This window comes from Agrilus planipennis, unplaced genomic scaffold, assembly GCF_000699045.2.
Source record: "Agrilus planipennis isolate EAB-ADULT unplaced genomic scaffold, Apla_2.0 scaffold39, whole genome shotgun sequence".
Taxonomy (NCBI): Eukaryota; Metazoa; Arthropoda; class Insecta; order Coleoptera; family Buprestidae; genus Agrilus; species Agrilus planipennis.
In genome coordinates, this window is record NW_020439074.1 from 1,215,801 (window position 1) to 1,229,621 (window position 13,821).

Consider the following 13,821-nt stretch of genomic DNA (forward strand, 5'->3'; position numbering starts at 1 on the left):
GTGTATCGTTTTTCTTCAAATTTTATTTTGAAAATTTAGTTTTTATAAGGTTGAACTTCTTTAACAATTATTATTTAATTAATAGTATTCTCCATGGTGTTATAGATCCGTCGAAAACCCCAACTTTACATGTAAAATTATAATCATTAACCTGTAATCATTCTCCTACCTTGTTTTCTATTGTCATAGATTTGTCAATGGGCGATGGGGTTGATAGAGATTGTGAATTGCGTACAGTACTGTAAATATTTTGTTAATTGTGGATCATTGTAGTGATTATTGAAGTTGAAGTTCGCGATCATTGTGAATTTTATTCACTTTATAATATTTTCACGAGTGGCTGTTGTCATGCGATGGTGTAAAATTGAAGATAATTATTAATTCTTGTATGAAAGTACTCTTAAAAACTTGAAATATCCATCATATATTCATTTAATGAAAAATGGCCGACGATTCTTGGCGTACTGCTGCGTTCAGACAAAGTATTGTCACAAAAATGTAAGATGTTTTTTTATTGTTTAGATCTACTTTATTTATCTTACGACTAAAAAATTACAGCGAAGAAGTTATACGCCAGTCTGGAATGCCTACATCAAGGAATAGTGTAGAAATGGAAAGTCATGTTTTTCAAAAAGCAAAAACTAGAGAAGAATATTTGGGTTTTGTGGCCCGATTAATTTTACATGTTAGAGAAATGAGTAAGTGATTTCTGTTAATAATTTGTTTGTTTGTTAAATAATAACAGTTTAAAAAAATGGAAATCATTAGACACAAAAAAGGGAGCTGCTAATATGCCTGGACCAGGAGGGGGCCAACCTGGTGCAGGGATGCCTGATCCTATAAATGCACTTCAAAATTTAGCCAGTCAAGGTTCACGTAACAATCAGATGATGGGAATGGGTGGACCACAAGGAGGACATTTAGGGGGTCCTCAGCAAATGCCCCCAATTTCTGCTTCTAATTTGTTGCAAACCTTAAACAGAGGACCAGGACAAAATTTAAACAACATGCCTGGTAATATGCAGCCAAGGCCTCCAATGATGATGAGTCCAAATGGAGGCCCTATTCCAGGACAAATGGGAAATCAAATGGGTGGACAAATTGCAAATCAAATTTCTGGACAAATGCAAAATACAGCAATGAACCAAATGACAGGTGTGTTTTGTTAATTGTATAAATGAACAGTAATTCTTTATTATTAGCATTTTTATATTATAGATAAGAATATTTTGTTTACAGGACAGTTGACAAGTCAACTGCAAGTTGCAAATCAGATGGGTAGCCAGTTAACCAATCAGATGACAAGTCAATTACAAAACCAATTAAATGCTGGTATTCAGGGGCCAATTTCTAACACAAATCAGCTTCCAAGTCAATTGCAAAACCAAATAGGTGGACCGTTATCTAATCAAATGTTGGGACAAATACACCAGATTCAACAACGTAAACAAGGTGACAGTATGATGATGAATGTGCCAAATACTGCTTTCCCCAGAAACCAACCATCCAATCAATTTGTAAGACAAAGCCCTTCTCCATCTGTCCAATCTCCTGTTGGATTGGGGGGTCCCCCTTTAACAAACCAGATGGTTGCATCTCCAGCTCTTGCTCCTTCACCTAACTCTCAAATAAATCTTGGAGCTCAAAGGTCGGTTGGAATGGCTCCCAGTCCCAGCAGCTCATTAAATACACCCGGACAACCTGGACAAAGTCCCATGGGAATGCAAGAGGAACAAATATACAGAGAAAAAGTACGACAGCTCAGTAAATACATTGAACCATTAAGAAAGATGATTGCCAAGATGGGTAATGATGGTGAGCGTAGGTTATTAATCTTTTTATTTAATTTCAATCAGTTACTGTTTTTTTTTTTTTAATTTTCATCTTTAATTTTTATTTGTTGTAAAAAAGTAGCAGAAAGATATTTTATATTTATAGACGTTGAAAAGCTGAGCAAGATGAAAAAGCTTCTAGAAATTCTTTCAAATCCAACTCAAAGAATGCCCCTGGAAACCTTGTTGAAATGTGAGGTTGTTTTGGAAAAGCAAGATTTCAGAAGACATGATGTTAGTGTTCCCCCTCCAACAACAACGACAACAATGGGTCTTACATTCAAGGAACATCATGCTTTTAATCCTCTTTTGGAAGCTGTAAGCAATAATTTACAGTCTCCAGTTATCAATCATACATTACAGAGGACTTTTGGTCCGACTTTGGAGGCTCTCTTTGGTCCCGAAATAAAGTAAGTATAAGTTTAAAATTTTGAACTGTTTAACCATTTGGTCTCTTTTTCTAAGACTGGTACCTCCACTAAAACGGAAAAGAGTTGAAGAGCCTTCCAGTGACATTCCAGATGTGTTGCAAGGAGAAATTGCCCGTTTAGATCAGAGGTTTAAGGTATCTCTAGATCTTAGTCAACAACCTGGCTCCAAAACTATTCAGCTTCTTTGCTGGCTAGATGATAAGCATTTACCGTGCGTTCCTCCAGTTTCTTTAACGGTTCCTGAAGATTATCCAAAAAGTTCTCCCAAATGCCATATGGCCTCCCATGAATATAATGCAACGAAATTTTTATCTGCAGTTCAAGAAGCTTTACTAGCAAGAATTAAAAAATTGCCCAAACATTTTTCTGTTTCTCAGTTACTAGATACCTGGGAAATGAGTGTGAGACAGGCCTCCGCCCCTTCTTATACTCAGATATCTACTACAACTCTCCTAATGGGACTGTAATTGTATAACCAAGTTTATTTAATATCTTACTATGTATTTTTTCTGTGTGTCAAATTAAAATAAATATATAATCTCTGCAAAAGACAAACTTTTGTATAATTACATTCTAATTTTGGCTTCAATCCATAAAATTAAACTAAAATACATCAGAGGTATTTTTATAAGTCTATTATTACTTTTAATTACAATTTCTATAATTTTATTCTTACACTTACATCTTAGTTATAATAAATTTATAAAAGTAAGAAAATGCCCCAATGTAGATACCACATTAAAAATTTTTTAAATTACTGTCCAATTAAATCTACATATGGTTACATTACAATGTTAATTACTTATAAGACCAAGGTAATCGTCCATGAGAGTCCCAATTGCAAACTAAAAAAAGAAAAAGAAATTAACTACATTTTGTAAATTATATACAAAACTTACAATTCCTGTTGCATCCACTCGTGTTCCAACAATTTTTAATCTAATTTCTCCTTCAGCATGTATAACTACATCTTCATCTTTTGTTTTATAGCATTGAGGATTTACATTAGGACAGAATTCCATTTCAGCAGGAATAGACTTGATAAAAAAAATAATTAGTGATAATTTGAATTAAATTATATGCAATACTTACATGATGTGATATAAAACACGAGAGTGGCCCAATTTCAGCAAAAATTCCAACCTGTAAAAATTAGAAATAAGGCAAACAGTAATAGTTTATTACAAGTTTATTCCAAAAAGATGAATAAGCCAGCAAAGCATACCTTATTAACTTGTCTAACAACTGCATCCAAAACTTCACCTTTAAAAGGCCGAAAAACAATAGCTTTATATTTTACAGGATATACAACAAATCCTTGCCCAGGTAATATTAATCCAGCTCCAATGTTGTCAATTGTTGTTACTGCTATCACAAATCCATACCTAAACATTAACGAAAATAACAAATTGCCAAAGTTATGGAGTCTATAGAAACTTACTTGCCGGTGCATGTTCCTTCCACTTCTGTATATAGTTTAGTTTTTACTTTTTCCAGTAACTGTGGACCAAAATATTGGGGATGAAGCAGTATTTCATGCTCTAATGATATCTGCAAATACATTTAAAGGCATAACCACATTCCTATTATTTAGAAAAACTTACGTGATAAAACATATTGAATCTAGTTTAAACAACATGAATATCCACCAGTAATTTAAGAAATGTGATTCTCATTATTTTAAATATTTTATTGGTTAGTTCAGGTTAGTTATTGTGAGGTTAAGCGTACCATAACAATAGATCACCAACAGATGAATGAATGAGCATAGACATAAGCATAGATAACATATAGAAAATCAATGGATAATAAATGAATAAATAATCATAACCTATTAATTTTGACAACTTATTTACACAGTTGAATACAGTTTGATCGTCTTCATCAAGTTGAATTTAATTTATTAATCTGTAATGAGAACATAGTATGTAATAATTAGTTGTGTCCATCTGTGTCTTCATAGTTATTATTGGTATTTATTTTACAAAAGATTTTTCATAAATAAAGAGGTGGGTTCTTCATCTGGAGTACTTCAAATTATTAGACTAGAAGATGAACTCTTCAAATAATACATTAATGACTACAAATGATTCCATGATTTTCAATAAACCAGAAATTTTCACTGAACCTGGCGGTTATCAATTCAGATCATTTGAGAGTTTTTACAAATGGGATAGACATAAAAATTCTGAAAATGTAAAGAAGACATTACCAGCTTATACAGATAATGAAGGTACGATGTGATGTGCTCATTTGTTTATACTGATTGAAATAGTTGATAGCTTTGTGGATTTATTTAAAATTGTGATGTTACTGTTTTAGATTGTCTACTTAACTGTGAAGAATTAGATGATGGTTATGAAATAAAAATAACTAAGTCTGGTAAATTTTTGACAGATATCCACGCAGCAAGGTAGACATTCATTAATAAACACTATGTTTCCTATTCATTAAACATATTAATACTTTTTTTCAGCTATTTCATTCCTTTTATAGTTGGAACCCAAGGTTTAACAAAAAAAGAAATAGAGATGTCTACAAGAACTAAACTTAGAATACCAAAACATCCTCAGAATAACATTTTAATTACAGGAAACAATGAGAGAGATGTTGCTTATGCCAGAAATAGAATACATATGATAATCCTTGCTCAGAGAGAAAAGCACCAAATGACACATTTTATATCCATTCGAGTGTTTTCTAGCAGTATTAAAGAAAACTTTGAAACATTTCGAGTAAGAATTTCTGGTGTTAGCCTATTATTTGATGCATGTATTCATTTATTGTATTACAGCATAATATACTAAATGGACCCAGTAGTAGAGGAATCCATCCTTCTATATTTCAAAAAGCTGAAAAACTTCATCTAACAATTTCTCCTCTTGTACTTTTAGATGATATTGAAATTGATTGGGCAATCAGTGCTTTAAATGAATGCAAAAATGAAGTTGTCAAGTCAGTATTTATATTTTATTATTTTTTTTTTCAATTATCTAACTGTGCTTGCATTTGTAGGCATTTGATGGAGAATGTTGATCCTCCTTTGTATATTCAGATGGAAGGAGTTGAAATAATGAATGATGATCCTACTGATGTTGACATTCTTTATGGTAAAGTAAAGGTTGATCCTGAAAAGTACCACTCAATTTTTCAAACTCTAGTAAATAAAATTACTACATTCTTTTATCTTAAAGGTAATTTGGATTTGATTTCTGAGTTTTGATTTTTTATTTTCAGTGTTCTGTTTCTTATTGAAATATTTCAGGTTTGATAAAAAGGCGATATGATGATGTGAAGTTACATGTGACTTTAATGAACAGCTTGTATCGAAAAAAGGACTTCAGACAACAAGAAGATAGTATAAGAGAGTCATTTGATGCAACATACATTTTGGAAAAGTATAAAAATTATTATTTTGGCGTAGTGGAGCTTGATTTTATTCACCTTTCTGTTCGATTTGGTACCACTCGCAATAACGGAAATTCTTATTATGAGTCATTGACCAGTATTCCATTATATTAGGTTTGTTTGCATTTCTTGTTTTATTGAAGGAATAGTTAATTTTTTCTTTTAAATGGAAATTGTGCAGCATAACAATACACTTCTAATTTCATTCAAATACTTTTAGAAAATAATTATAATAGATGTTAATACATGTGTGAAATTGATGTAAGTATATATTTTTTTTATTTCTAAAGAGAAATTATCACAGAATTTTGAAAACTTTCTGGGTGTCATAATTAATTTCGATAGAAGTTTAACAAAATTGAAGCTTGCTGTGTATGTTTGTGTGATCATTTTCCAAATATATTAATGTTATACCACACGTTATGTATTTAAAATTTCCTATTGGAGTGATAACAGTGAACTTAAATCCTTAAGATTACATTTAAGTAGAGGTAAATAATATTTTCATATTTATTCTGCTAATCGTTAGTATTTTCAAAATGAACAAAAAGTTTCATACTCCAGTTGTAGAGCATATATTTTCATGTACGCTCTTCGTAACAATTCATATTTTCATTTGTTCTAAACATTTGAGAAAATCTTCCCGCTAAATCTACTAGAAGACTGTTTATGTTGTAGTTATTGTAACAACCTGTTTGCTTATCTCGGTTGACGAGGATGATTTATTGTTAATTAACAACGTTCTTAATTTACTTTTTTTCACTTCGAAATATTTGAGTTTTACCAATATAACATGGATTTAGATCATGGAATTCCTGCAACTAATAATATTGTTTATTACAAAGCCCAAAGGTACAGTTCGTTGAATAAGATCAATGACGGTGAGTTTTTATCTGTGTTATTACCATTTTAATTGCATTATTAGTTCTGTGAGATAAGAAACGTTTAATTGTCTCTTGTAACACCCAGGAACATTGTACAGATATAATAAACAACTATTTTAATAAAAGAAAAAAAAAATGAACGCAAAATTTTTAAATATTAATTAATAAATAACGCAATATTTAACTAGCTGTGTTTTTTTTATTATTCAAACATGGTGTTACGACACAGTCTAATCGTTGTTTACTTTAGATAATTGTTATTTACTTGATTCATTTATGTGAAATTGGTAAAAAGAGAATACAAATAGAAATTTTATTTTTGAGGACAAATAATTTATTGTATTGATTTGTGAATATTAAAATGTTTATATGCTTATCTGTATAGATTTTTAAACGTGCAATGCCCTTTAATCGATGTTTTTTGCGATAACGTTAATAGTTAGAAACAGATCCAATCGTCTGTGTTTGTTGCGATTGATATGATATTGCAGAGTATTTTTTATTATGTACTTTACATTATCAGTTAATACAATTTAGTCAACTATTAGCAATAGATGGCATTCAGTCAGTAAATAAGGTAATAAACTCTAAAAAAAATCATTACGCTATCTGTAATATTTATTAATCATTTTTTTGTTTCCTTTTTTTATACCTATGTATAACCATACAAAATCGAAATATATGAATGTATAAAAATAGTTTTAAGTGTACGTATATTTTTCTCCATCTGTTTCTGTTTGTTTTTCGTAAATTTTATATTTATAGAATTATCAACCCATAAAAAAAGGTTTTTATCTCAATATATGTTATAGATGTCTTAAATGATCAATAAAATAATAATTATGTTGTGGTCGCAACTCATTTTATTAATGTACGTTAAAGTTGTTCAGTGTTTAATATAATATAATATGTGACTAATAATTATGTACATACGTTGTGGAGTTTTATTTATAATAAGCCATCCTGAAAATAGCTCAATTCTACGTTGTAGTTTGCGAATAGAAATGAAACGAAAATTTAATGAGTGATAAATAATTTGTGTGTTTACCCGTTTACCATTTATTAAGGTAAAACTGTAATTCACTAAAAAACCGAATGCACATACATGCCAATGATGTTTAGTTCTTAACGCAAGTATTTAATTTTTTAGGAATTGGAAAGATGCATGGTGCCAAAAGGGTGGTAATATTTTTTTTGATGATAATGGTGACCCCAACATTTTTAATAATATTGCCCTTGTACCTTCGTCATCATGTTTTCGCAAACGTTGCGTACGTTGTAACAGAATCGGACATAGTCGAAGTAGTTGATGGAATATCTAATATTTTTTGCGAGTCACAAACCCTTAAAATGAATGGAAGTTTCAATGCTTTTCAGTTATCTGATGTGCCGAAGATAAACACCACCAGGCGTAAACACATTCGATTAAAAAAATCTATGACATTACCTGATGATACGTTCGAATATTGGGGCTTCCATTTACTCAAAGGTGCTACTGTTAAGTTAAAACTATGCTCACGATATGAAGGATCAAGAATTTTGGTTGTAAGAGGCGAAAGAAACTTGAAAACGTGCCATTTACTTGATAGACAGATGAAAAAAGTTGGGGCGCAATTCGACACTGAGCATAAGCAAGTTAAAATTACTTTGGAAGCTAAACAAGAAATGCCTTTCAATGATAGTCAATCTTTGTTGGAGCCTGGTGATGTAGGGGCTGAAGATGAAAATAATACTGACGTTGAACTGTTTCTTAAACATAAGTTAAGTAAATACAAGAAAGTTAACAGTTCAGATGAATATAAAGTTGAAAATGTTTCAAAGAGAAATTCTTTGCAAGAAATTCAACAGGAACTTTATAAACTTCAGCAGGCGCTCCGGTCAAACGAAAAGATTGATTTACTTGTAAGAAAAACTAAACGGGACTTGGAAAGACACATTTTGGACGCAAAAATTCAGCACGGTGGTAATGCCATGAACTACACTGATGATGAAGATAGTGCGTCCAGTTTTGAAGCGGAATTATTATTTTGTTATAACGGACACATTCTTTTAACTGAAGGATTTCCTCCTTCTCATCTTTGCACTGACGTTCATTACCTCGAAAATGGGGAACATTTGCAGACAATACATAACGTTGCCTCGGACGGTTATTATCATTATATTTTTTATTCTGATAATGACTATATAAGTAACGATATTCATGTGGTTTTTGATATTTACAAACCGACATTTCAATATTCCAATGTGAGTGAAGAAAAGAAATGTATGAACCAGAGGGAATGTACTTTTAGTGTGCCCTTTTTGTCATATCAGATTGTGATTGTGGAGGTACCCACTAAAGATGGTATTGAGCTAGGAGACGAAGTTTTCTTATTAGTTAGCACCTGCCATCCTAGAATGACTGTTTATATGATTTTTCCAATGTTAATAATGATTCTAATACTGGGCTGTGCATACTTGTGATATAATTTGTATTCAGTTCTGTGTATACTTTTAATTCAAATCATTTCTAAATACCTACTGCATGTAGATTTAAATTAATTTTGTTTTTTTTACATAATATATTTACAGTTTTATTCTCAAAATACTATTAAATAAAACTATAAAATCAGATGCGTTCTTTTTCTTAATTTACAAATTTAACAAAATTTTTATTTATTTTGTATTGTCTATACTTGATTTACGTTTTAGTGTGTAATATTATATAAATAAAGTCAAACTGACTATTTGATATTTGATTATTTGTATTTGATTGACCTGATTTAGTGAATTTTTCGTTTTCAAGAAAAATTCAAGTGTCAAAGTATTCGCAAAGAATATTTCAATTTCCCGCCTTTTTAACTAACAAGTCACATCCGTTCAAGGAATTTCAGCAGTTTTAAATTTACATTTATAGTTATACACTTCTGCCGGTCATTCAAGAATTTACCTACCTCATAAAATTATTTATCAATCAGAGTGTATCATCTACTAAGTACAGTAACGTCAATTTTGAATAATAAAAAGTTTCCAAATTTAAATCATCGACGTAGGGGAAATATAGCACCTTGCGGACAATCTTGGAAGTCTTTTCTGCTAGCAAAACGCTTGTTAAACATGTCGCTTAGTTCTGAACGAAGGTAAGTTCGTTTTCATTGCCAACATATTAATATTTTTAAGTAATTTTATTAGAGATTATAAGAAGTTCTCTTGTTGTAAATGTTATCTTTAATTTTAGTTAACCATAATGTGTACTTGTAACAGAAAATAGTTTCGGCATGTTCGTAGGAGCAGCTCATGCCAACATGGCGTTGATCAAATCAAGAAATTTCTTTTGGAATAGTTATGAGAATAACCAAAATTATTTCGGACTTGTACAGTGATTTTGTGCTTTAAAAATAGTTCGTAGAACGAATCGTTTCTTGAAATTGCATCTTTGATAATTTGACAGATGGTAGATTTTGCAAAATGATGGTTATTTCTAGTTGCTCCCACGTGAATATAACCGTGAATTTTTAAGCTTATATAACATTTTCATTAGTTTTACTTGCACTTAAATTAATGCTCTACTTCTTCGTTTAGGTTAAATAAGTAATTTTTATTAAGATTCATTTATTTCAGTAATACAGAAATAGAGAATGACATATGCTAACATGACCTCAGTGTATCACCATCTCCTTTGTTTTAATTGTTTTTGAAGGATTTCTGTTTCCTTCAAATTGTAAGTAGTAAATAAACACTCATTTGGTTGGTTTTACTTTCAGGAATGATGAGTGGAGTGGGGAGAAAAACGGTCCTGAAAAGGAGCCTCCAAGCTACGATGGCCCACCAGGAATGGACCCTGATGGTGTCATTGAATCTAACTGGGAAGAAGTGGTTGACAATTTTGATGATATGAATCTAAAAGAAGAACTTTTAAGAGGAATTTATGCTTATGGTTTTGAAAAGCCTTCTGCTATTCAACAAAGAGCTATTATGCCATGTGTTAAAGGACATGATGTGATAGCACAAGCACAATCAGGGACAGGAAAAACAGCTACTTTCTCAATATCTATCCTACAGCAAATTGACACTTCTCTAAGGGAGTGCCAAGCATTAATTTTAGCCCCAACACGTGAATTGGCCCAACAAATTCAAAAAGTTGTTATAGCATTGGGTGATTTTATGTCTGCTCAGTGTCATGCATGCATTGGTGGGACTAATGTTAGAGAGGATATGAGGAAGTTAGAACACGGGGTTCATGTGGTAGTGGGTACTCCTGGTAGAGTGTATGACATGATTAGTCGAAGAGCTTTACGTACTCAGTTCATTAAGATGTTTGTTTTGGATGAAGCTGATGAAATGTTGTCAAGAGGTTTCAAGGATCAAATTCATGACGTATTTAAAATGTTAAATGCTGACGTTCAGGTAAGTCTTTCTTTTTATTCTCATGAAACATTTAAGTGTAACATGTTCTATTTGTTTTTTTTTTGTGTTCAGGTTATCTTGCTGTCAGCCACAATGCCGTCAGACGTATTGGATGTAACAAAGTCATTTATGAGGAATCCTATTCGTATTTTAGTTAAAAAAGAAGAATTGACATTGGAGGGTATTAAACAGTTTTATGTTTTTGTGGAAAGGGAAGACTGGAAATTGGAGACACTCTGTGATCTTTATGACACATTGTCCATTACTCAGGCTGTTATTTTTTGCAATACAAGGCGCAAGGTTGATTGGTTGACTGAGAACATGCACAAAAGAGACTTCACTGTTTCAGCTATGCATGGAGACATGGAACAACGAGAGAGAGATGTCATCATGAGGCAGTTTCGTACTGGTTCCTCTAGGGTTCTCATTACAACTGACCTGTTAGCTCGTGGTATTGATGTACAACAGGTGTCCCTTGTAATTAATTATGATTTGCCTTCAAATAGAGAAAATTATATACACAGGTAATTTTATCATTTTCTCTGAGTTTACTACACATTCATATTTTTAACTTAAATAAAGCAATTGCATTGATATTTTTGGTGTGATAAGGGAGTTTACTGGTAAATTGTTTCTGGTTAAATTAGTGTAAAACAGTTAGCACATAATCATATTATCAATCAGTTTTTCAAAAGATAATGATTTGATAAGTTTAGATCTGATAATTTTGCTGCAGAAATTTTATATTAAGTTCATTAATAAAGGTTTTCAACTTTGAATAAAATTTAAATTTATTAAATAGAAATGATTAAAGAAATGAATTTGTAATTTCATAGGTTCTAAATGTTGATTTCTAATTTGAAATTGATTCTATTCAAATTCAGAACAAAGTTACATTGCCTTAGCTGATTTTTTGTAATTTGCTTGTGTTAAGACTAACTGTTGCTGAACAAGTTGGAAAGTCATCACTTTGTAAACTTCAGATACTGTTAAAACACTGAAAATTGGTTTTGCAATGGACAAAAGCTACAGCCATTGACTTGTCGTGAATTTATTTCAATTTAATAGTTTATAAATTATTAATTTTAAAGAGAAGTTGCGATTGTGGTTACAGCATAACTATACCGTTTACATTGCTAAGCGTGGTCTCAATTTTTTTAATTTCTTTACAGAATTGGTCGTGGTGGTCGTTTTGGTAGAAAAGGAGTCGCCATCAATTTCGTGACGGAGGTCGATAAGCGTACTCTAAAAGATATCGAACAATTTTATAACACTCATGTGGACGAGATGCCAATGAATGTGGCGGACCTGATTTAAGCGACGCCACCCCCGCCCCGTCCGCTACATCAGTTGTACCGGCGCCGTTGTCGTCGTTCACTCGTTGTGGTGGTCGTCTAGAGTTTTTTCTAATTATATGGTGTGAGTATCTCAGCTGGCCGAGCAAAAAAAAAATAAAACAGTCTATACAATATCAATATATATTAAAAATATATACTTCGCGACTTATGCGAGCGAGCATATATTCTGCTGGTTGTCGGTGTGCGTATTTTTATTCGCGCGCGCGTCCGCGACAGTCGGTTGTCTGTTCATTAGGCATCCAAGTTGCTCCTCCTATAATCTTGAATTAATAATAATTATTATTAATAACAGTAATACATACATAATATAAAAGGAAAAACATTTTTTAAGTGTGCAGTTTATAACATAAATACGGTTCCGTTTTAAATCGACCTTCTGTGTTGTAATTAATTAATTAATTAATTATTATTTAGAAGTAGTAGTGGTTTGTATTTATAGCAGCGTAACTAATAATAAGGCTGGCGGCGCTTTGCGCAGGTAAAGGGGGCCGTCGATGGAGACGACGCCGTCTTTGGCGACGTCTTCTTCGACGTGGCCCCCTTCATGTTGCGTCTCTCGCCGTGCAGCATGTCTTTGTTCATCTCCATAACGGTCTGATTGGCTTTTGGAAAGGTTTTTTCAATCACAAAAGATCCAAACGAAAAGCAACACAATAATAATGTTATTCCATTTGTTTAGGATTATCTCCGTTTTGTATGTCAATGGTTAATTATTGCCAATAAAAGTGGTGACAACTAGTGTTGTGTTTTATTTTCGGCCAAATTACGCAACACATTTTAAATTTTCTTAGCAGTTGACTGGGTTTAATAGAATTTGTTAAATTATTTTAATAAATTCGTTTTTATTACAATATTTTTGAACGGATTTAAATACTGCTTAAATGAGACTTATTCATAAAAAGTATAAATTTACTCTTTAATTTTTATCGTTAACATTTGAAAAGTATCCAAACTATTGGTTATAGGTTTCGACATTTTTTTTTTTGTTTTATATTTTAGGTGGTAATTTGAGTTTTTTTAATATTATTATTTTCGATGTTTGATGCTCATNTTTGTAGCCCGGATCATGTTTTCCAAAATTTTTTTTCAAGAAGCAAAACCCTGTGAATTGGTAAAGTTAATGTTCTTTTACTTTTTCTTCCAGGCTGACACAACACCGAAGCAGGATGTTCCATAAACCATTCAACAGCGGTTTTGCTTCTTTTTTAACTAAAAAATTACATTCTAAGTTCAAAATGTACTGTAATATACACCACATTAAGTTATGTTGTCCAGTTTTTACACTTTGATCTATAAATAAATGATAATGTTGCTGTAATAATTTGTTTTTTAAATGAAAGAGTTTTAAGTGTTTCATTTTTTGTAAACTTTTCAACGTATGATGAGCGTTACGTTTTAGTTTCTTAATAAGTTATAGATAAATTAGGTTTTAATAATATTCCTTATTGATCATCTTTATACTTTTTTAATAACTAAATGCCTGTTTATTTTTTTTAATCGTTCAACTGTAAATTTGTGTAGA

At 31.5% G+C, this 13,821-nt stretch overlaps 5 protein-coding genes across 11 annotated transcripts; 4 read left to right on the forward strand and 1 right to left on the reverse strand.

Moving 5' to 3' along the window:
* The first annotated feature begins 27 nt into the window (after window positions 1-27).
* LOC108745053 (mediator of RNA polymerase II transcription subunit 15) lies at window positions 28-2,818 on the forward strand. 3 transcript variants are annotated; one of them, XM_018481098.1, is made up of 7 exons: window positions 28-131; window positions 190-498; window positions 559-698; window positions 769-1,155; window positions 1,240-1,821; window positions 1,939-2,242; window positions 2,298-2,730. In XM_018481098.1, the coding sequence occupies exons 2-7, from the start codon at window positions 443-445 to the stop codon at window positions 2,728-2,730; spliced, it is 1,902 nt and encodes a 633-aa protein (XP_018336600.1). In that variant the 5' UTR covers window positions 28-131; window positions 190-442. The 3 variants fall into 3 exon arrangements, with proteins under 3 accessions (XP_018336600.1, XP_018336601.1, XP_018336602.1); XM_018481099.2 differs by lacking the exon at window positions 28-131 and having other exon boundaries at window positions 250-498; window positions 2,298-2,818; XM_018481100.2 differs by lacking the exon at window positions 28-131 and having other exon boundaries at window positions 253-498; window positions 1,240-1,815; window positions 2,298-2,818.
* A 93-nt stretch (window positions 2,819-2,911) lies between these two features.
* Window positions 2,912-4,014, reverse strand: LOC108745057 (DNA-directed RNA polymerase II subunit RPB7). The gene is made up of 6 exons (XM_018481106.2): window positions 3,868-4,014; window positions 3,705-3,814; window positions 3,489-3,648; window positions 3,356-3,406; window positions 3,163-3,300; window positions 2,912-3,108 (listed from the first exon to the last, which is right to left on the reverse strand). Exons 1-6 carry the CDS (start codon window positions 3,877-3,879, stop codon window positions 3,058-3,060), a joined length of 522 nt encoding a protein of 173 aa, XP_018336608.1. The 5' UTR covers window positions 3,880-4,014; the 3' UTR covers window positions 2,912-3,057.
* A 92-nt stretch (window positions 4,015-4,106) lies between these two features.
* On the forward strand, window positions 4,107-5,904 carry LOC108745056 (activating signal cointegrator 1 complex subunit 1-like). Its single transcript, XM_018481105.2, has 6 exons — window positions 4,107-4,496; window positions 4,586-4,676; window positions 4,740-4,998; window positions 5,058-5,218; window positions 5,279-5,457; window positions 5,529-5,904. The coding sequence occupies exons 1-6, from the start codon at window positions 4,316-4,318 to the stop codon at window positions 5,783-5,785; spliced, it is 1,128 nt and encodes a 375-aa protein (XP_018336607.1). The 5' UTR covers window positions 4,107-4,315; the 3' UTR covers window positions 5,786-5,904.
* A 66-nt stretch (window positions 5,905-5,970) lies between these two features.
* LOC108745054 lies at window positions 5,971-9,153 on the forward strand. Of its 4 annotated transcripts, none has more exons than XM_018481101.2 (2): window positions 5,971-6,552; window positions 7,706-9,153. In XM_018481101.2, the coding sequence occupies exons 1-2, from the start codon at window positions 6,465-6,467 to the stop codon at window positions 9,016-9,018; spliced, it is 1,401 nt and encodes a 466-aa protein (XP_018336603.1). In that variant the 5' UTR covers window positions 5,971-6,464; the 3' UTR covers window positions 9,019-9,153. The 4 variants fall into 4 exon arrangements, with proteins under 4 accessions (XP_018336603.1, XP_018336605.1, XP_018336606.1 ...); XM_018481103.2 differs by having other exon boundaries at window positions 6,459-7,132; XM_018481104.2 differs by lacking the exon at window positions 5,971-6,552 and adding an exon at window positions 7,154-7,262.
* Window positions 9,154-9,651: 498 nt separating this feature from the next.
* Window positions 9,652-13,620, forward strand: LOC108745085 (eukaryotic initiation factor 4A-I). 2 transcript variants are annotated; one of them, XR_001939054.1, is made up of 5 exons: window positions 9,652-9,674; window positions 10,299-10,941; window positions 11,014-11,465; window positions 12,114-12,360; window positions 13,444-13,620. XR_001939054.1 is itself a non-coding variant. In XM_018481151.2 (4 exons), exons 1-4 carry the CDS (start codon window positions 9,652-9,654, stop codon window positions 12,256-12,258), a joined length of 1,263 nt encoding a protein of 420 aa, XP_018336653.1. In that variant the 3' UTR covers window positions 12,259-13,037. The 2 variants fall into 2 exon arrangements, 1 of the variants encoding a protein (XP_018336653.1); XM_018481151.2 differs by lacking the exon at window positions 13,444-13,620 and having other exon boundaries at window positions 12,114-13,037.
* Window positions 13,621-13,821: the final 201 nt, after the last annotated feature.